The sequence below is a fragment of the Stylophora pistillata genome, chromosome 2 (assembly GCF_964205215.1).
Source record: "Stylophora pistillata chromosome 2, jaStyPist1.2, whole genome shotgun sequence".
Lineage (NCBI taxonomy): Eukaryota > Metazoa > Cnidaria > Anthozoa > Scleractinia > Pocilloporidae > Stylophora > Stylophora pistillata.
In genome coordinates, this window is record NC_142520.1 from 44,262,161 (window position 1) to 44,284,058 (window position 21,898).

Genomic DNA, 21,898 nt, shown 5'->3' on the forward strand with positions numbered 1-21,898 from the left:
AGACGTTATGGTGAAACAAAGTATTGCATACTTCGTTTGGCTGAATATCGATTTATTTTCGAGAAAATCGATAATAACTGAATTTCGACCAAATACCGCTTTTGAAGCTCAAAATTTCAGACAAATCTCGGAGCGTCACGCCACGAATTGAAAACACTTGGGCCGATAAAAACTACTAAATTTTGAAAAATAACATCAATACATATCCTGACAGCAATTTGAGCAATTCTTGATCATTTATTTACACAACGTAACTACATTTATCTGACCTTCTTCTAACAAGATTAAAAATAGGTCAAAAGTAACCTGTTATTTAACTATGTGCTATACAAAATAATCGACTGAGAATCTGGCTTTTGTAAGGCAAAGTTTGGTTCTGTTCGATCTCCAAAGGATTTTTTGAAGAAATGATTCAGTGCAATTGATTCAAATTTTAAAGTTGGATAAAATGAGCGGATTTGACGATGCCGTCAGTTATTCGAAAATGTACACATTCACACGAAAACTCGATTGTCTCGCATTTTACATCCAATCTACAGCTTATTTAATATAACATCATCCTACCGTCCATATTGCTGTACCACAAAAGGGGATTGCAGTCCTGAAATTGTTGCATCGCTCCCATAATAGCGATATAACTGGCAAGGTAGTCAACACATCCTGATAATGATTGTTTACAAAGCGTATCTCAAGGTTTCTCTCTTTCCATCTCGTTGAAATACTTCGCGTAAGAGATCTTTTTTTAAATATAAGTCTACAATCGAGCCGTGAACTAAATGTAAGGGGAATGTTGCTACTTCAAAAACCTGTTTCTCACGTGCATAATAACGCTAATTAATTCAAAATGAGGTCTGCTGAAATAAAACGCAAAAATAAAACATTGAACTTTGAAGCGCGTGGCTACAGGAACTAAGGTCGTGTGTTACATATACCAAACAAGAGCAAACAATTCCGATCATAATTTAATGTATCATAATTGAATGTTTCATGGTACTTCGGGGGATAAAGCTCATTTCAGGACAAAAAAAGAGCGAAAGATCTGCAAAGGGCATAGCCCATCATACATCATTGCAGACGTGCGACAAAGAAAAGTGTAGTGTTTGAATATATATTTTATTTAAAGGAATTTTCATAGGGGGCAAACCTGGAAAGCCAGAACTTTCGCTGACATGTTTGTAAAAGCCAACGTTCAACAGCTTTATATTTATACTACTTCTTCTCCAGAGGCTACTGTGCCTTGTTAAGTTACACGTGCCGGAAGTAAGACTACGACCCAGGTGGCACGTTCATATTTTCCACAACCACCTTTTCCCGGCAGCGGTCCGATAAAAGCTCACATCTGAAAATAAAACCATTTCTGCGTATCTCGGGACTCAAAAAACGCTTCAAGTAATCATAGCACCAGCTAACACAGCAGGCTCGGGTGCGAGTCGTTATACCTACATCAAATGCTTACATTTTGGAAACAGAGGCTTTGAAAAATCAACTCAACTAGTTAGTTATTCAGTATTCTTGCCCAAGAAGGTAGCCAAGTAGTGATATATCCCCCTCAGATATGGTCGGATCCAATGCCATCAATGCATTATATGGCGAAATATTATAGAGCGTGGCTGATGCGTAATGAAACATTTAACATAGGCCTGTTGTCTGGTCAGGCCAGAACGTTCACGCCCATCGGGAAAAGATTGACATCTAGATTTAACCAGAAAAAAAAAAAGTAAAGAAACCTATGTTGTGCATTTTCTCCTTAATCTTTCCTTCCAAGATAATAAATTTGAGAAGTGAATGACTACTTCTTATAGAAGTCCAAAGCCAATCAATGCATCATGTGGCGATATATTATCAAGCATGGTTTGATATATCAGAAGGAACTCTGCGCCTCGAACTAGAGCCTCTCGTTCACCAGGTTTTGCACTTAGCCAGGGATAAATTGTAATGGAATGTATATCAGCAGGAGGAGAGAATATGGCTGCTCGGCTAAGAACTTGGTCAGCTTCGTCTTTTAGCCTGGAAAAACCGAGACTAGCGTAATTGCTCTCAATCAGCCTTGAACAGGCAAGAAGAGGTCTAATTACTGTTTGCTGTTTTCTGGATCGTCTGTCGAAGTCACAGTGCACTCTTACCATAGTTTTGAACGAGTAGCAGATATCCTTATGAGGAGAACGACACGCAATGTTGTTGCACAGTTCACATCTTTTCTCTGCAATTCGTTTTATTAGTTAACGAAAATGCCAGTTTCAAGGTAATTTTTGTAATTAATCAAACAATCAATAGAGATTAAAATAGTAAGGAAGAGGAAACAAATACGACTCAATTTTTCAGCGTCTTAAAAAATACTTATAAATTATAATTATTTCAAATCCTTACCTCTACTCGAGGCAGTTGTCATTTCGAGCGGTTCCTTACACAACTTAAGCACCAAGTGTGGTTTCAGCGATTAACGATAAATATACCCCTCTGATTTTCAATTGGTAGGTTTGACTGTAACTCATTTTGAATATTACATACAGTCAAAAGAAGAAAATTTAGTAAGAGTGCAGGGAAGTTGAAAACTTATACAATAAACAATCATTATCAGGATGTGTTGACTACCCTGCAAAGTTATATCCCTATTATGGGAACGATGCAACAATTTCAGGACCGCAATCCCCTTTTGTGGTACAGCAGTATGGACGGTAAGATGATGTTATATTAAATAAGCTGTAGATTGGATGTAAAATGCGAAACAATCGAGTTTGCGTGTGAATGTGTACGTGTACGTTTTCGAATAACTGACGGCATCGTCAAATCAGCTCAGTTTATCCACCTTTAAAATTTGATTAAATTGCACTGAGTCATTTGCCCAAAAAAAAGTCCTTTGGAGATCGAAAAGGACCACACTTTGCCTTACAAAATCCAGATTCTCAGTCGATTATTTTGAATAGCACGTAGTTAAATAACAGGTTACTTTTGACCTATTTTTATCCTTGTGAGAAGAAGGTCAGAAAAATTCAATTACGTTGTGTAAATAAATGATCAAGAATTACTCAAATTGCTGCCAAATTATGCATTGATGTTTTTTTTCAAGATTTTGTGGTTTTTATCGGTCCAAGTGTTTTCAATTCGTGGCGCGACGCTCCGAGACTCGTCCAAATGCCCAAATGCCGCTTTTGAGGTTCAAAAGCGGCATTTGGGCGAAATTCAGCTTTTATCGATTTTCTCGAAAATAAATCGATATTCAGCCAAACGAAGTATACAGTGCTTTGTTTCACAATAACGCCTACCTAACTTGAGAATATGAGCCGAATCGACTCTTCGGCTATTGCCACCATATTTTAAAAATGTTCGATTTTTGGCCACATTTGCTCTTAATCTTCATTTTCAAAGATAACTGAAACAGCTTCATACTCAACTTTTTGAAACTTGACACTTCGAGCTCGTTGCCAATCCTCAAAAAAGCCTATTGCCCACTTATTTCTATATCTGGTAGACTTCAGTGCTGCTCTCTCTGCGCAAAGTTCTTCTTCCTCGATTGTTTTCGGGAAGCGAAACCTTCCTTCGGCCATGGCAGAAACAATATGTAAATCACATCAAGTTCACAACGCTTTTGGAATACAAATTTGGTGCAACGCGAAACTATTGGATAATTAAAAAAAAAGCTCACAAATACTATGAATACCGGCTAAATACAACAAATCACACTTACGAGGCATTTTAAAGAAAAATGGGAAAAATACAACATTGCATAATTTTGTATTGTTTCTTTGGAGAAGTCATTTCAAAAACTCGTACTTCGGGCTTCATCAGGTTTCCACACGCCTGAAAACAATAAAACTAAGAGGCAACAGGCTTCGTGGTTTCAAATGTTTTCTCGCGTTTGGGAACCTGATGAAACCCTCGTGCTCATTTTTCAGATAGTGCTAGGAAACGATGTCGTTTTCTTGCTCTCAATAGAGCTGTCTTGCATTCCTCCAATTTATTTCAAACAAGACAACTACTAGTTATGCAACGGTTTTTAGTGATTGTACCTATATGAAATATAATTTCATCTGGCCTCTTATCAAGGTTACACCACAATTACCCCTTACATATATTATTGGGTAGCTCATTAATTTTTTTTTTTCCGGCATTCATATGGAACACGGAAAAGAAAGCCTAGAACTAAATGGATAAATCGGATAAATCGGATGTTTTATTTGAATTTCCATCCCTGAGGAAAGCCATAAGAGCCCACGTGTGAGATTACGAAAATTTTTGGAGTGTTTGTGCCCTTTGTTTGGTATCCTTAAAACTTAATGACGTAATCTCCACCGGCTTTCTTGTTACTGAAATGCGATCAACGTTCGATTTGGTAGGATTTTAATAAGGCAAGAAAAGATCAAATGCAATCTCAGCGAAGGAAAAAAAGTTAGAGAACATTATATGTGGATGAATTTAGTTTATATCTGACCACTTGCAGCCCAGAGGCTGAATTACGGGTGCAGTGTAAGGTTGAGAACAGACGACAGCATATCAGGCGCCTCTGGCAGCCGCTTCAGTCTATCGATCTCACCTTCCCACCCATCCCACCCATCCCACCCAAGTGGAGGAAATCCATCACACAGTAATCTCGTGTGTGGGAAATTAACGTCTCCTACCCCAACACTGCAGGAGACGGGACCTCTATTTATTCGTCCCTATCCGAGAAGACTAGAATATCTAACCATTTCTTGATGTTATAGAAAGGCAGCAAATTCTTCTCAATTATTTTAAGACCTTGAGTGTTGGTCCGGCCGGGGCTCGAACCCTCGACCTCCCGCACAACAGTCCAGCGCTCTATCCATTGAGCTGTGCACCAACATGAAAAAAACAAAAACGAAAACAACTATGTACAAGAATTCACCGCTCTACGCTTGCGAGATGTCAGTAGATGATGAACCAAGGTTTGATGAAACCCAGACTGTCCGAGACCCTCGATAGGTAAAAGACAGAAACCGCTGTAAAACAAAAAGGAAGGGGTTCGAATCCCGTACAGGCCTGATTTTTTTCAGGTCTGATTTTCGCTATTGCTTAAATAGCGCCATCTACCGCGAGGATCGTGCATCATACGTATCTAATACCGCACTTCAAAATATATGAACTTCATATATTTCATTCTATCTGATGTGAACTTTCTTGAAGACGAGGTCAACGCCTATTAAAAACACAAACAAACTGAAGAAGTTTTATCACTACGCGAAAAAGCTGCTTTACCAAGAAACTTAAAGCCGCCGCGGAAAGAGTCCTGTGAAGGCAAGCAGGGGAAACGGGAGAAAACTAAAGAAATCATCAGTTCCACCATGGAGAAAAAACTGCAAGTAACGGTGGAAAATTGAATTCCAACCGCTGCACATGAAATGGAAAAGAAACACAAAACCGTTATATCCCAAGCCCAGTTCTAAGTCCTTTTCCTCACTTTACCGAAGCTATGCCGCTTTCAGACTGCGGTGATTTACTTCCAAGGAACACTACCCGACATCCAGGATCTACTAGAGCCACTGGAGAATGCATTATCTCAGGTACTTATTCCTGTGATAACGAAACATAAGTGTAATCCCTTAAATTAGGACATCCTTGTGCTGCCGGTCCGCCTTGGAGGCTCGTGCCATGGAAACCTAAGTCGGGAACCAATTCGGAAGTAAACTGTGTCAGTTAAAGTGGCAACGCCCCTCTTTAAGCATATCTTATCTCAAACACACTAGCGACAAGACGAGTCTTTAGTAAAGTCAGCACAAAACGCATGAAGTCAATTGCGAAAGTATTTAGTCTCCTCTTTATAAACTGTTTAGCGCTGATTTTCATTTTTGCTGTTTTGGCGGTCGGAAGTAGTATAGACTTCCGGTCGTTTTAATTAGGAAAATATTGAGTGTGAAAACAAATTCGGTAAACTCACATAGTAAAAGTGGAGAATTCAACATCTCGTATTCAACTTGCCTTTTGAATTTAAAAGACGAGAGACAAAGAGTAAGCGGTTAAGTGGTCGTCCAAATTTTTTAATCAAACGTCGACAAGAGCCAGCAAAGTAAACTTACGTGTAGATCACAGATGAGTCCTTCTTCTGCAACCGATTGAACGCCCGTGGGATCTCCGTATATCTAGCGATCTTCACAAGATTCCATGACAATAGAACACGAGACAGTGCAAGGGACCATGCCATACTAACAACAAACAACAATTCTCTGTGCCGCTTTTGTTGGCTGAGACGGGAGACGTTTCCGTCGGCTAATTTCCTGAGTCGAAAGTTCATTTGAAATAGTGAATATGCTTCAACTAATGACACGTTGAAACAGATTAACCAATTACGGTCAACAGAACTAAAATTATCTTCATGTTTTCCCATTGAAATTCCTCTTGGAAAAAGGGAAAACCTGTGCTATTTTTGTTAATTATAGATTTTCCAATTGGCTCCTAATTAATCATAACATATTATTCACTGACTAAGAACGATCTCATCACCAATCTCTGAGTTTCAAGTATTTTTAAAACCTTTTCAGAGGGCTTAGCGCTAAAATAGTAAACATGTGTACGTACACTCATCACGCGAGACGAGTACAAATATCAAGCGATATTTGTACTCCCGAAATATCCGCGAAATTCGCCCGCACTGAAATAACAATTTGGTGCCGGCTGGATGATAAATCTCTTATTGAACTTTTTGCAGTTGAGAATCGCTGACTATTTTCATTCGTTTTTTACATTTTCACTCTCCCTACGGGCTCGTCAAAATTCGGCACAGCCCGTAAAAATACTCAGCGATGCTACACAACAAAACATCTAATAAGATATATAGAGGATATTACATGGCCGCTTGGGGATACGAATTTTATCTTCCAGTGCTGAAAGTATCTCTCACGAGTGAGCGCAGCAAACGAGTGAGAGATACTAAGGTTATACAAGATCTAAGGTTATACAAGACGGCGTGGATAACAAATTTGTTTCTATGGCATTTTTTTAATTTAAAATATCTCAAAGCATTTACAAAGTCATCAAAGTATTCAAAGTATTTACTGTACTGCAAAATCACGTACTAGGAAATCACGATTAAAGCAAAAGAAGCGCGATTGATTTGCTACTGTCAAGCTTTTAACGTTTTTCTTTTTCTTTTAGTTACTTGTCTGGTAACCCATTGAATAAATTGTCGTCAGATATTTTCAGTAGAAACACCCGCTTGGTATGGCTGTAAGTAGGGTTTTTTTATTTTTCGCCAATTTAAGACAATACCAAGAGTATTAGTTTTTGTTGTTTATAACTTGCTGACGCTTTTAACTCTTGAAATAAGATGAAAAATGAACAAGTAACTAAACTTGAAATAGGAAATACTTGAAATAGGCAATGATATCTGAAGGCGTTTGTCAATTAGTTAACAAAAATTTGAGAATATTTCTGTTAGCAAATTTTGTGTTGAGATCCGTAGATAATCAATTTTAAGAACCATTTGGACATTCTCAGAAAAGAACGAATATGATAACGAATTCATTAGTAGTAGCGGATCTAGGAGAGAGGCTGGGGACCACCTTCCCCCTTCCCCTTTATTTGGGTAAAGAAAAAACATCGCAGAAGGAAGAAGAGCAGCTAGGTTTAAACACAAAATACCCCCTCCCCCCCTGTCAGCTCAAGGTCTGAATCCGTCACTGATTACCAGTCATATTTTAAAAAATAAGGAGAACTAACTAAAAGAACCAAAGTAATGCGGGAGCAATTTTCCTCTCGCAAGTTTTCTATTATTCTCCACAAATACCAAAAACAAACCATATGCATCTAAACCTGTGGGTGCCCCCTGTGCAATTAGCATGTCAAAAGACATCTTGGGATATCCTGTAAGATTCCGAGCCAACCAAAGCTTTTGATAATTCAGAGGGCGCTAAATGACATGTACAGATTAGTAAAAAACATAAATATCGATTTTCTGACTGTAATCCAGTTATAAAATTGGGTACTACTCTGTCTGGGTATAAATTAATGACTAGAATTAAAATTGTTAAGTTAAGTTTCTACGGTAACCAAAATATCAACAACAAATTCAAGACAAGTTTGGGTTTACTTAACTAACTAATAAGTGATTTGCTAATGTATTGCTGCTGTGTTATACGCTATAGAACACTTATCTAAGGGTACAATATCCATAGGTACTTGTCTGAAATGCAATTGCACAACCTGCCCCAGGGAATCTTTGACAACAACACAAAGTTGCGATTTTTGTAAGTAACTTTTTTTCGTTTTCACGATCTTCTCACTCAAGACTACCGACAAGTGAGTCTTTTTCTTCTGTATATAAATATATCTCGAGATCAAGTTTCAACGATGAAAAAAAATCCTGCTCATTTGATCTCATAATGTGCTCCAAAAGAAACAAATCAGACAGGGTTTGATGCTACTCTGGATTTAAGGATTTAAGGAATGCAACCAGGAAATTACCATTCATAGACCCAACGTTTCGACACTCCTCTCTAGTGCCTTCTTCAGTGATGACCTGATCGTTGCAATAAGAGTTCCTTTTATACGCCCGCTAAATAGCTGCCCTTTTTTTCTGAAGAGGTGCAAATAGGTTTCAGTTGGTAAGCCGCCATCATCACGATTTAAACATAATAAGAAATCGTAGACAGTCAACGGCTTGAACGGCGAGCGCGTGAATTTCGGTATTCAACGTGGCCGACGGACGAAAGAAAAATCATTCGAAAGGCTATTACCGCAGCTTAAATGCTCTAAGTTTTGCAGATTTCATGGAAAATACATCGAAAATAAGGAAAAGCCCTTACTTTCAATGATATCTCAACGAAATAAATTTTCAAGGTTGAAAGGAAGTTGTGAGGGGAACAACAGACACGGCACTGAATATTAGCTATCGTGACAGAGCTGAATAACGTATGCGCACGAGCTAGGTTTTGCCGCGGAAAACAGATTTTTAAGTAATAATAATAATAATAATAATAATAGCTTTATTTCAGTAGGGTAACAGATGACAGTAATTCACCTGATGAACTAGTGGCCCTCGATCCTAAAATTACCATAATTATTGTTAAGATGTAAGTAAAATGAATTCGATGATTATAAACAGGTCTATAAGTATGCAAGCTAAAAACTATATAAAATAAAATATGCCACATGGGTCGGGTTGAATACAATATACCAATCGGGTCACCTCGATTGAAACGAAGGCAGGCGAGATTCAATTTACGATCTCATTCGGACTAAAATATTCTTCTTCATCGTAGCTCGTTAGGAAATGTCTGTGAAACCGGGGCCTATTTGAAAGAGGCAACTGTTGTCACATATTTTTTTAGGTTTGAAAGTGGCTGATTCCACAGCCTTGTCGCATGTACGCTGAAGGTCCTTCCTCCCTAGGTTTCGCGATTGAAGCGAGGACAGGCGAGATATAATTTACTATAACGACTAGTTCGTGAGTGTAGGTCTGCATTATATTTAGATATATGGTACATATATGCATGACAGTTTCCTAGTAAACACTTGAAAACTAAAACGCTCTTAATTAGACTTGACTTCGTCATAAAGAAGAAGCCACTCTATTTTCTTAAAGAGTTTTCTTAAAGAGCTGATACAAGGTCTGTTGGACCTTGTATCAGCTTTCAAGATAACTCGGGGAGCGCGTTTTTCGAAGCTTGAAGACTCTCATTATGTTATAACTTGAACAGTTTGACCAAACAGTTGATCCATATAACAAAGGTTGTTTTATCATTACGTTATAGTATGAGATGCGCTGTTCAATGTGGAGGAATCCTCTTATCTTCTTAAGCAGTGCTATTCCTTGGGATAGTTTTTTTACGCAGTTCTTCAACGCGATTATTTAAGCGTAAGCGTCGGTCAGTGATAAGTCCTAGGAGTCTCTGACTATCCACCTGCTCTATACTTGAGTTCCCAAGATAAAGATTTAAAGACTGAACTATCGACGATCTCATTTGTAAGGCGTTTCCCGGTCACTAAGAGACATTTCGTCGTGGCGGCGTTTGGAGTAGCTTGCAGAGTTGATTTCCTATTCTGTTGCTTCGAGGCGTCGTTTTCCTTGCCGCTTTTCTTTTACAGAACAACCTTCAAAAATTTGATACACCCCCTATAACTTTTCGAAAACGAATTTTTTCCTTAAAACCTCTGGGAATAGGAAAATACCCTTAGACGAGAACAAAGTTCTTCGGTTTTAAATGTCAGCCCTTAGCATTTCCGATAATTTCGCTGAATTTTAGACCTAGAACACTCGAGTCCGCGTGAATGACCGCATACCCTCTGCCTGAGTATTTCATGATTCAGCCCTGTCAGTCAGCTATCGTTTCCCTCAGCTACCCGCTTTTTATTTCATTTTTAACCGATTATTTTGAACGTAGAGCGGCTTTTTTATCATTAGGTACCTCATGTTTGGTCATTAAAATGTATCAAAAGACAAAATGGTGGTCAAAGTAAAAAGAAAACGAACCACTAGAAGGAGCATTTTTTGCCCAAATAATGGCTTGGTTTCCTCGCATCTCGCAATTCTGGAGCTAGAATACCACTTTACAAGTTGAAAAGGCACCATTTTTTTGGGATGTTTTTGGAGCGAAATAACGTTTGCTTTGTGAGTTAAACTTGTTGATGGGGAACCGAATCAATGCAACCGTTTACTCGTACTAGACCAAAGAAACGTTGAAGGTAAGCCCTATTCTAAGACATAAAAGAAAGAGGGAATTTGGCTTTTATACGAGGTTATTGGAATGAAAATGTACCGTTTAAAACCAGTTTTTTCTTACTTTCCTTTGATTGTAATTCGGTTCGAACCACTGGTAACCCAGCTTTATTGTTTGTGTCAGGTACACATGGGGAGAACATATGTGGAGAAGTTAAGGTCTGGAAATGTGCTTGAAAATGGAAATGAAAATCAATGAAACTTACCATGTGGCGATTTGCTGTTGTCCTTAATATGTACACGAGGTTTCGGGAAAAATACTCTTCTTCACTTTTCCTTTATAGTAGAGAGAGACAAGGTAGGGGGCTTACGGCAGTGTCGAGGACCGATCGACCTTCAATCTAGCACATTTTGTTCGCGAAAATCCAATCCAGTCGCCAAACAAACACGCCGGGCTCGTAGAACAAGAATAACTCTAAACCTTGAATCCACTAAAGCAGCTCCAGCTTGAAACGCGAAGCCTGTTGGCTCCGTAAATCCTGAACGTTAACCCAGTAGAATGGCGGCCCGAAACCGTTGCCGTCACAATTTGTCCAATTCAAACTGACACTGAGCTCGGGGCACCTGGTAATGAGTAAAATAAGTCCCCGTGGAGTGAGGGGAGTCCCAAATTGCTCAAAGGTAAAACTCACCATCAGACTACACCCTCGGGAATATTGGCCAGAAACCATTCTTTCTCAGCAATCAATCACATTATGGGTCCAGTTGTTAGAAGTGTAGATAACGCTATCCAACGGATAAATCGCTGTTTATTGGATGTGACAAGTAAACGTACCGCGTTATCCAGAAGATAGAGAGTTATCCATTGCATAGCGTTATCCATCCTTCGAACAACCGGGACCTGGTGTGACTATGGTGTAACCTTATGGAATCTTGTTTACAAAGAAATGAAATTCGATCGGGGAAGAATTTGATTACGTGCTAGGTAAACGAGGAGAAAATCACACGAGTCAGCCGCCGCCACGTATGAATCAGATGCATAGTTTCTCAGTTTCTTGAGATTTACAGAGATCATCGAACTGTATTTATTTTATTCTGAACTGACAAGTATGGAAATTAACAATGCTACAGCAAGGCATTTTTTATTTCAGGGGCACGTTCTCATTTATTTGCTAAAAGAAGAGAGGACCAAATGATTCGCAAGTCAAATCGCCTTTGGTATTTTGTTGAGTCGTCTTTTCAAACTTCTTTTCCGTAATATCTTGTATTAGTTATTGCTTTCAATCGTTTTTCATTGGAAACTTCACTCTTTTATTTACTTTTGTTTTCTTTCATAATTATACTATTTTAATCTAAACAAGTAGTTTAGCCGATTTTCCTTTTATTCAGTGTCGGGTCACGTAGCGGTTGCCGTTGGGTTTTTGACCCGAGACCCGTCTCTTATCTGGAACACTGCTAAACTTCTCCCCATATGTTCTCTCTTTTTAACCACGTGTACGTGACACAAACAGTGAGCCTGGGTTACCTGTGTTCGAACTCTGATTCTATCTATTGATGATGGTGCACGTTAAGTTTCTAGCAGTAATAGCACAAAATGCAAACTATTTTTATTTCCCCATTATTTCCTTTATACTTTGCGCCATATTTAGTCCGCATTTCCGCGCTTAGGCGCATGTTTGCGGCCATTTTGGTAGAAATATAAATATAGAGGCAAGACCGATACAACGTAGTTAAGTTTTAAAACGGAGCATTATATTTCGGCTGGCCAAACTATGTAGCCTTCTTCAGGTGCAGTGGGAATCTACATAGAGTTAGGGTGATACTTTATAGATAGCTGTATGATGTAACAGCGGAATACGTAAAACTAATTTGATTGAAAATGAGATAACAATTAAAAATAGAAATAGTCAGTAAAGATAGAAATAAAGTAGGGTAAATTGTATAAATAACGAGAAGTAAGAATTGTAGAACGAAAAATCGTCTAATACATTTCTTCGCGAGCGTTAAGGCCATCGGGATTAATAGCATTGCCTCTTGAAATTAAAAAAAGCTTCCCTGGCCTTGCGGATCGAGTCTCTCTTGGAAAACACTTTTTCGATGGCGATAAGCTCCATGTCGTGAGCAGAGTGGTTGGGAGAGGAAAGGAAGTGTTCTGCGACTGTATTAGATTTAGATTTAGAGTTAGGTTTATCAATGGGACGGCGGTGTTCATTAAAACGGTCTTTTAAACGTCGTTTAGTTCCTCCTATGTACTGTAAGTTACAGCGGTTACATTGAATTAAGTAGATAAAGTTTTTAGTGTCACAGGTCAAGTGAGATTTAATAGTACGTGTTTTCCAGGTAGAAAAAAAGGGTATAGTTAGTATGTCCGTCAGAGATGTCGGGACAAGTAGCGCAGTTACTACCACAACGGAAAGAGCCGAGGGTGTGGGGGAAGTTGAGGATGGGAAGTGAAGAATTGGAGGGGAGTTTGGCTGTGACAAATGTGTCGCGAAGGTTGGGGGAACGTCTGAAGGCAACAACTGGCAGCTGCCGAAAACTGAGCTTTCTTGTAGCGGTTAGAAGACAGCAGCAGATGTCAGTGTTTTTTGATAATTTTGGAGATGTGAGGAAGCGACGAATTAAAAGTAGTTATAAAGGGAATACGGTTAGGTTTTTTTACGTCTTTAGTTTGTAAGGTAAGTGTGCGGGAGATGTCAGCGGCGCGTTGTATTTGTTTGGTGACGAATTTATGGCTGTAACCTCCTTTGAGAAGGTATGTGGTATGTGGTAAGTTGAGTGGCGCGAGTCTTAAAAGCTTTGTATGTTGAACAGATTCGTCGTAGGCGGAGTGCTGGACTGAACGGAATGGCTCTTTTAGTATGTAATGGATGGCAAGAAGAGTACAATAGATACATATGTTTGTCTGTGGGTTTGATATAGAGGTCAGTGGAGATGTTTCCGTCGGTGGTTAAAGAGACACTACAGGATTTCTGGTTATGATAACGTGGGCGAGGTTGATGTGCCAAGCTTCCAAACAAGGGCACTGGTGGTCGATTAGTGGAGATCATTTTAAAATTATCCCACCCAACTGTATGATTAGTCAGGCATGTGTGCTACGATAAAGCTGAATTTCTTTTCTGCAAAAAGGCGCCACTTTTTGGTACTCTTTCAACCGATTATCAAACTAACTTTTCGTCTGTCCGATATACTCGTGATCACAGTCATTGCACAGAATAGTATAAATAGCGTCGGTTTGTTGTTCTTTCGTGACAAGATCCTTAGCTTTGGCAAAAATATGCTCTATAGTCTGAAAAGGTTTTTGAGCAACTTGAACGTTGTGGCTTTTGAAAATTCTCTTGGGTTCCATAATACTCTAGATGTAAGGAATAACAACAAAACCAGCAACTGGTTCGTTCCCATCAGCATTGTTACTAGCTGCAATTATGGTTTCCGGCAGATACGGAGAAATGTTTTGGTATAGCCATTTACTTTATAAGGATGTCAGAGGCATATTTTCTCTCCTCAGCCTTGGAAAAAGTGAATAATTATGGTAGACAGTCAGCCCTCCAGAGTAAAGAACTAAATCATGTACAACTGATACCAGGGGCCAACTCTCACACCCATGGATTACAAAATCAGATTTCAGGCTATTTATCACCTGTTGATCAATTCCTAGTGTACAGAAGAACAGGAATTTACAGATTCAGTAATAGATAATATATCGTCCAATATTTCTGATAGCGCAGCAAAGATGTGCCTCCCTTGATGCACAACACTGAGCTCTAAAAGCCTCAGATATCAGACATCTTGCCACGACTTACTTTTTATGTGATTCATTCACTATAGAACAGTCATGACCAGGCGTCTTTATTAAAAGATTTCCATTATATTTTTTATTATTAACATAGTATCATTACTTAACCAAGCATATCTTTTTTGGGTAAAGTTGGTGTGAGCAACTCCTCACTCGATGTCACTGATGTCACTTTTGCTTAATTGTCAAAACATCAGTGATTGATAACACCAACAGTAATCCCTCTAACCAGACAGACGAACTAATAATCGGTTTTTTTATGGTAAATAACGCAGACGCCTGAATGACAATGACCTGAAAGGAATTGATGGAAGCACCTTCAAACGCATGGAAGAGTTAAAAGAACTGTGAGTAAATATCAGATACTATTGGAGAAGAAATTCCTTGACCTCAAAACAGAACTTTGCATCGCAACAGTTTATCATTTCCCTTTGCTAAATCAAAGTGTTTCAAGATCTGCATTATGACTTGTGCTGTGAAGTGCAATGAAAACGGATCAACAAAAGCAGATAATCACATTTTTAATACAAACATTCTTAATACAAAGAAAATAACTTATAATTTAAACTTTACGAAAAATGTGGAAAAAGACACAATTGCAGTAGTACTTTGCATAATGTGGTTATTTGTTCAGTTGTGAATTAAATGTTGCAGCTCAGTATAAAAAAAATGTTTTGTAAAGTAGAGGCATCCATTTCCCAACCATCCGTTTGTCATTGATTTTTCCCATGCTTTTTTTTCATTCTCTTTTAATCTCTCTTTCCCTTTAATGACAAAAGACAAGTCAGTTAGAAGCTACTTTCAATTGATAGAAGTCGCTGGATTTGATACAACTAATCATGTTTCTCTACTTCAAAATAGATGGTTGCAAGACAACAACATCACTGAATTACCTCCTGAACTATTTCAAGATCTAGAAAACCTGCAGGAACTGTAAGTTTTTTTGGAGATCCTTTCCTCAGGTATTAGCTTACTGACTGCTCAACTCTTTGTCACTATTCCAAACATTTATTAAAGACTGAAAGAAATATCAGTCATTTGTAATATTACATAGCTAATTATATTCCTATAAGCACCAAAAACATAACCTACCAATTTAACCATCTCAAATTTTGATCTTTGTTTCTCTAATGATCAGTGTAAGATCTGCAGTCATTCAACAATGAAATCATGCGTGCCATAAAGTTTCTAGTCGTTATGGGATATTTTTACCTTTTTTTACCTATTTTGATATCTTCTGAGATGAAGAGCTCGATAATTTCTCTAATTATTTATACCCTAGGAATGATTTTAAATGAAAGGGAAACCAGCCTACCTCTCCCAACACAAGAGAGTTGGGCGTGGTAGCAATTGTAAAATTGTCAGCTACGAGATTCTTCTTTTGCTAGAAATATTGACCTTACCAAAATGAATGGGCAATATGTATATACTCGACAGTAACCATGATAAGCAATAAACAAAAATGGTGCTGTTCCTCCTGGTTTTATAGATAAACGGACGTTTAATTGTTTGACAAATTGTGAGACAAACGATTTAACAGTCATTTTTCTAAAATGAGCGTATTGCCCAGATTTGACTACACTTTTTTATAATTTTTGATGACCAGCCTCTGTTTGTATTTTTGCTTATAAATTATGACTTACAGTCTTAATGAAAAGACATTTTTGTCTCATCATTCCTAACAGCTATCTGTCAAATAACAAGTTGAAGAGTCTACCACACCGACTTTTTAGCAGCCTTTCCAAGCTGATACATCTGTGAGTGAGATGGCTTTTTAACAAAGAAGATAATTGGGTAGAACCAAATGATAGTTTTTAACATATTGTTTACAAAGGCACAGCTGTAACAGTTCAAACATCATGGAGTTTTCCAGCTTGACTTTGTAAATCTGATCATGTAGATGAACAACAGAATGCTATTTTATGCAGTTGATGTGCTTTGTAAAGTAATGCTAAGGTACTTGGAGGTTTAAAAGTTTAAAAGCTTCTGTATAATAGCAGCCTCAACAACTCCTAGGTTTCTTTCTGCTGAATGAAGTACAAGCTTTTAACATATGATAATTTTGCTATTAGATAGATAGATAGATCTATAGATAGAAACTTTATTTAAGTGTCAGGAAAATAAGCTAGCCGAGAGGCAAGCCCTCTACTAATAGGGGACACCTACAATTAATAGAATAAAATAATTACTAAGTTATTATTTTATATATTTGCAAGTAATAATAGCAATAGTAATAATTATAGTAATGATGATGAAATATTAATAGTAATAAAAGTAATAACAATAATAATAGTAATGATAATGATGATGAAAATAATAATAGTTGTGACAAAAGAAATAGCTTGCATTTGGATATTATCTTTCTTCTTCCGGTGACGTTGCTATTTTTTTTCTACCTATTTTTTTGTTTTTATTTGTTTTTGTTTTTTGTTTCTTTGTTTTGTTTTATTTTATAATTATTTCACTGCTGTGAGGAGTTTCCCCTCCCCCCCGCCCAAAAAAAAATGTCGAAAGTGGATGTTTCCTTGATTGGCTTCTTTTTTAATTTTTTATAAGGGAAACATATTTCATGTCATTTTTTCTCAAAAGATGTTGACAGATGTTCTCATGTTCTAGTTGTTCTTTATTATTGTGTTCTTAGCAAGTTTAATATGCTAGGGTCTTCTTGAGCTGAATTTGAAGACATAAGACTTCTTCCTGGGAATATGTGCTAAAGGTTTGGGGGAAATAAATTGAAAAAGGGAGGCCACTACACAAGTAATAAGACACTTTTTGAAAGTTTTTCAGCACAAACTGCCAATAATTATTATTCTATGAATCAGTTGATGGTAATTCTATCATTAGCAAATTCTTTGTAACTGTGGAGATCTCTTGTAGGGATTTGTCAAACAACGAACTTGGAAATCTGCCACCGCACATCTTCAGAAACATTACAGCGATAGAGTTTCTGTGAGTAATATTCTTATTGACATTAAAGATTGTATTGAAAATTTTAGAATGTGGTAAATACAACAGCTTCCTAGATTATGACAACTCTAATTATAATATACTTTCAGAAGGCAAACATTAGTTTCCTTTAAAATATTATATATAATATTATTGTATTGGAGGATCAAACTACCCAATAAGTTCGTAATTTGTAACAGGAAATGGATCATAAACCTTTTTCCAAATTCAGCTTTAAACAATAGGGATTTTTCGTGCTTAACCTTGAAAGTATTATTCTCATGTCTGATGTTTTTCTTTGAAGAGTAAGAAATGAAAACTGAGAGCTATTTTATTGGAGAAAGCATTGTCACTGCCTTACCTGAACTACGGTAGTAACCTAAAAAAAGAAAAAAAAGTGTTAAAGATATCACTCCACAGCTACTTCTGCATAATTATGTAGTCTAAACTTTCCATGGTGCTTTCTTCAGGAAATTGGACTACAATAAAATTGAGAGGCTTCATGAAGATCAGTTCCAGGGCTTGGTAAAGTTGTTCGAATTGTAAGTACACTCAGAGTTGAAACCTTTTCCCAAGATGAGTGGATTCGCAAACCATACACAGCTCTGGCGAGGGGCTAACGCTCAAAACGTCAGCTTTTTTAAATTCTTTACGGTGGCCATTTTACATTTATCAACTCAGTTGATAACAGCAAAATTACAAGATTATTGTAATGTTAACTCTGCCATCGATTAAATGTAATGTGCCACACCCAATTGCAATCATATTATGCTACAGTATTATATTATTTATCTTTTATTCCTTTCGCCTGTTTAAGATATCTCTCGGAGAACAAACTCGAGACTTTGCCTGACAAAATTTTTAAAGGCGTCGAAAACCTCAAAGCTCTGTGAGTACAGTGAATCACAAATAGAAAAATAAAAATAGAATACTTGAAGCAATGGAAAGATTATAACAGAAGCTTTTAAAATCTGAGGTTTTAGTTCACAAATTTTAATATGAAGTAAATAAAAATAAGCTGATTAACAAAGTACTGCTGTAGTGACTTATGTTTGACTAAAAATATGGTCTTTTATGAACATACTTTTGGCAAGCAAGGTTAGATTTAAGAAAAACGCGGACACCCATGGTTGAGAGCCAGATAGTTTCACAGCAGTGCCATGTAAATTTATGAGGAAACAGACAATCGTGAGACCCTGTCTACTTACTAATTGTGAGTTATTATGTTATTCGTTTCAGAGATATCTTCGGCAATAAGATGCAAAACGTTTCCAGCACGACTTTCACCTTTGCCCACGAATTGCGATTTTTGTAAGTGTACGGCAAATGAGAGATTTTCATCTAAGCAAGTAAACTTTGTTGCATAAAATTAATTACAAAGCTGAGCTTTCTTATGAAATATTTAGTGCTCTTGGGTTTTTTTGTTTTTTTCCCCTCTTTTTTGTGCTTTCAAATATATATGTATTTCATATATATTTGTTGTTTAATAATAAATGAGTCTCATTTTTCCAATTCAAATACATTTTTTGGAGTAAGCCAAATTAATCTTTTGGGTTTAATTTCTATATAATCCAACTTAATGTTTTTCTGATTATTTTTCAAAACTACAGGTTTATGCACTACAACCTGATGGCTGAGCTCCCTAGAGGATTTTTCACCCAGCAGTTGAAGCACATTATCAGAGTGTAAGACTCCGTCCATAATAAACAATTACTTCAATCACCCCTTTAAAAAACTGTTCTAATAAGAGTGTATGTTATCAATCAATCAACAATTATTAATCGTCTGCAGATCATTAACCTTGAATGTATCTGGATCACTGAATGCCCATTGTTTTCTATCCGTGTAAGGTTGTTATTAATATTAAATATTTCTTCTCTTTTTTTTTTTCCAAATCTAGGACTTTGGACACCAACCTAATGTGCTGCCACCTCGATCTTTTCAGGCAGGATGCCGATTGCGACTATTCTTTCAATGACAACTTCGCAAGCTGTCACTCCATGTTCCGTAACCTTGCTCCAAGGAGAAGTCTTTGGGTTGTCGGTCTTATGTCGTTGTTTGGGTCTTTGTTTGTTGTTGGGTGGCAGTATTTTTTCCCTGATAACAATGTGGTCCAGTCTATCATGTTGGTGAATCTGGGTATCTCAGACGGCATCATGGGTATTTACCTTATCATTATAGCTGTAAAAGACCTGCAATGGTCGGGGGAATACTACCTGCACGACTATGAGTGGCGCACTGGTTGGTTTTGTCATTTCAATGGCGCCATGTCTATCCTTTCAAGTGAGGTGTCAGTTATGATGATTTCTTTGATTGCATGGGACAGGCTCAAGAACATTGTGTTTCCCTACACTTTTGCAAAAATTACAGCAAGGCAGGCTCGTCTAGCGTGCGCAGTTATCTGGCTGGTGGGAGGCGTTATGGCATTCCTTCCCTTGTCTGGGATGCGCTATTTTGGTGACTGGTATTATGGCAAAAACGTAGTGTGCCTGCCCCTGCAACTTTCCCCACAATTACAAGAAGGCTGGGAATACTCCACTTCCATCTTTATCGTTTTAAATTTCTCTCTTTTCATCTTCATTATGGTGGCTTATATTGCCATCTTGTTGAAATCATGGTCGTCAAGTAGACGGCTCGGTGCACATGGAACTGTTCGTGAAATACAAGCAAGAGCACAAAGTGCGCAGGCCAAAAGAGAAAGAGCACTTGCCAAAAGAGTCTTCTTCATTATTCTGACCGATTTCCTGTGTTGGATACCAATCATTGCTATCGGCATCAAGTCTCACGTCGAAAAAACATTTGATCCACCTGGCGATCTGGCAGTGTGGATTGCAGTGTTCGCTCTGCCGATCAATTCAGCTATCAACCCATTGCTGTATACACTTTCTACTCCACAGGTAACAGGTTTATTTTTTACCACTTTTAAATAGGACATGACATGTTGGAACTTTCTTTCGTGTCAGAGCAGGCTGGCAACTTAATTTTGTAATTGTGACGACTAACATAATAAACAATGACCATAAAGACCCGCCTAAATTTAAAAGAGATTATTCGAAAGTCTTACACAAACTTCTCCGTAAATTTCAAATGTGCAGGTGCAAGCTGTATTGAAACCTAAACTGAGGAAGATGTGGTCCAATGTTCAATCTATTTTCTGCAGAGGACAAAATCAAGAAGGTACAGTTTTCCAATATTAAAATAGCAAATTTGACAACAATGATGGTGCCTCCCACCTCGAAATAAAGAAATATCAAGGTTTAACAAATTTTGTAATGACAAACAAGTTTCCTTTTAATAATTTGTTCTAAACTTTTTTACACCTGAGGCGTACGAAAAGCAATCATAAATGGGGACAAAGAAAGTTTAATGGGGGACGACCCAATAAGAAATCATTATTTCAGTTCGAGTTGTGGAGGTTAGTATCTTCAAAGCCATGTATTAGGAATGTTGAAGCAAATTGAAGCTAGTCGCCGAATCCTTTTGAATAAGAGTGTGAGCGGAAATTTGTAAATAATTATCAAAATAGAGAATAATCAACCTCTGTCTTCAATTTCAAGGTAAGAAGATTAATACAAACCTAACTTGTAGCGGAATGATTTTTATGTAATAAATGTTTGGAAAAGTCTGACATTGACTTATTCTCGGTTTTTTTTTTGTTCTTTTTTTTGTTTTATAATATGGAAGAAGCAGAAAATGACCAGCAGGGACAGATTGGAAATGAAGATGCACATGCTATGAACGAAGAGGGTAAAAATATAGTTCTTCTCAATTTAAATATACATAAAATATCCCCTCTCTACCTGGGAATTTTTTTTGTGTAATGCAAAGAAAAGAAAAGATGGAAAAGTTGTTAGGAATCCTGTTTTTTTCTTTCATTTTCTTCCCCATAGGAGAACATATTGAAATGCAAGTAATAGACCAACACGACATTCCAGAAGTGAAAGCCCCTGAATTGCCTGCTCCTCAATCAGGTCCGTGCTCCCTCTGTTTACTTATTTTTAGACAGCAACTTGTAAATAGTGAAGTAAAACAATTATATGGGAAACATATCGAGGATATTATTCGACCCGAAAAACTTGCAACCTTCATACTTCTGTTGATGGCTTTGCAACCCAACTCCCTTGGCAGGTACATGTAGTCTAAACATTTAAATCTACCAGAATATTTATTCTTTCAAATTATTATATGATAAATAACTCTAACTTAAAAAAAATCCCTTTGCTATGTCGACAGCGATGGAACAAGCCTGTAGAGTGGCTGAAAGTGCATCTTCCTCAGGTATAATTACTTAATTGACATAATACTCGCATTCTTGCAGATGTAAATATGAGCTGTGTAACATAACAAGTGTATATCCATCGAGAACTCAGCTAATTGATCATGATTTCTAGAACTTTGGTGCAAATATTTTTACGCTTACACGCATCCAATTCTGCATATAAATTTGACCGAAAATATAATAGGTCTTTTTTAATATCTAGATAACTTGGTAATATATTTTGTCAATTATTAATTAATAGAATATACATATTATTGCCGTTGCTTTTGTT

The 21,898-nt window shown here is 37.4% G+C and overlaps 2 protein-coding genes across 4 annotated transcripts; both read left to right on the top strand.

Annotated features, from left to right (window-relative positions):
• The first annotated feature begins 7,966 nt into the window (after nucleotides 1-7,966).
• Nucleotides 7,967-18,241, top strand: LOC111347373 (uncharacterized). 3 transcript variants are annotated; one of them, XM_088750119.1, is made up of 4 exons: nucleotides 7,967-8,195; nucleotides 14,678-14,749; nucleotides 15,264-15,335; nucleotides 18,166-18,241. In XM_088750119.1, exons 1-4 carry the CDS (start codon nucleotides 8,137-8,139, stop codon nucleotides 18,239-18,241), a joined length of 279 nt encoding a protein of 92 aa, XP_088606245.1. In that variant the 5' UTR covers nucleotides 7,967-8,136. The 3 variants fall into 3 exon arrangements, 1 of the variants encoding a protein (XP_088606245.1); XR_015996953.1 differs by lacking the exons at nucleotides 7,967-8,195; nucleotides 14,678-14,749; nucleotides 18,166-18,241 and adding exons at nucleotides 16,088-16,159; nucleotides 17,280-17,527 and having other exon boundaries at nucleotides 15,244-15,335; XR_015996954.1 differs by lacking the exons at nucleotides 7,967-8,195; nucleotides 14,678-14,749; nucleotides 15,264-15,335 and adding an exon at nucleotides 17,618-17,890 and having other exon boundaries at nucleotides 18,166-18,237.
• Nucleotides 18,242-18,405: 164 nt separating this feature from the next.
• LOC148739734 (G protein-coupled receptor GRL101-like) lies at nucleotides 18,406-21,739 on the top strand. Its single transcript, XM_088749557.1, has 7 exons — nucleotides 18,406-18,659; nucleotides 18,959-19,033; nucleotides 19,249-20,245; nucleotides 20,444-20,525; nucleotides 21,033-21,095; nucleotides 21,239-21,476; nucleotides 21,667-21,739. The coding sequence occupies exons 1-7, from the start codon at nucleotides 18,607-18,609 to the stop codon at nucleotides 21,737-21,739; spliced, it is 1,581 nt and encodes a 526-aa protein (XP_088605683.1). The 5' UTR covers nucleotides 18,406-18,606.
• Nucleotides 21,740-21,898: the final 159 nt, after the last annotated feature.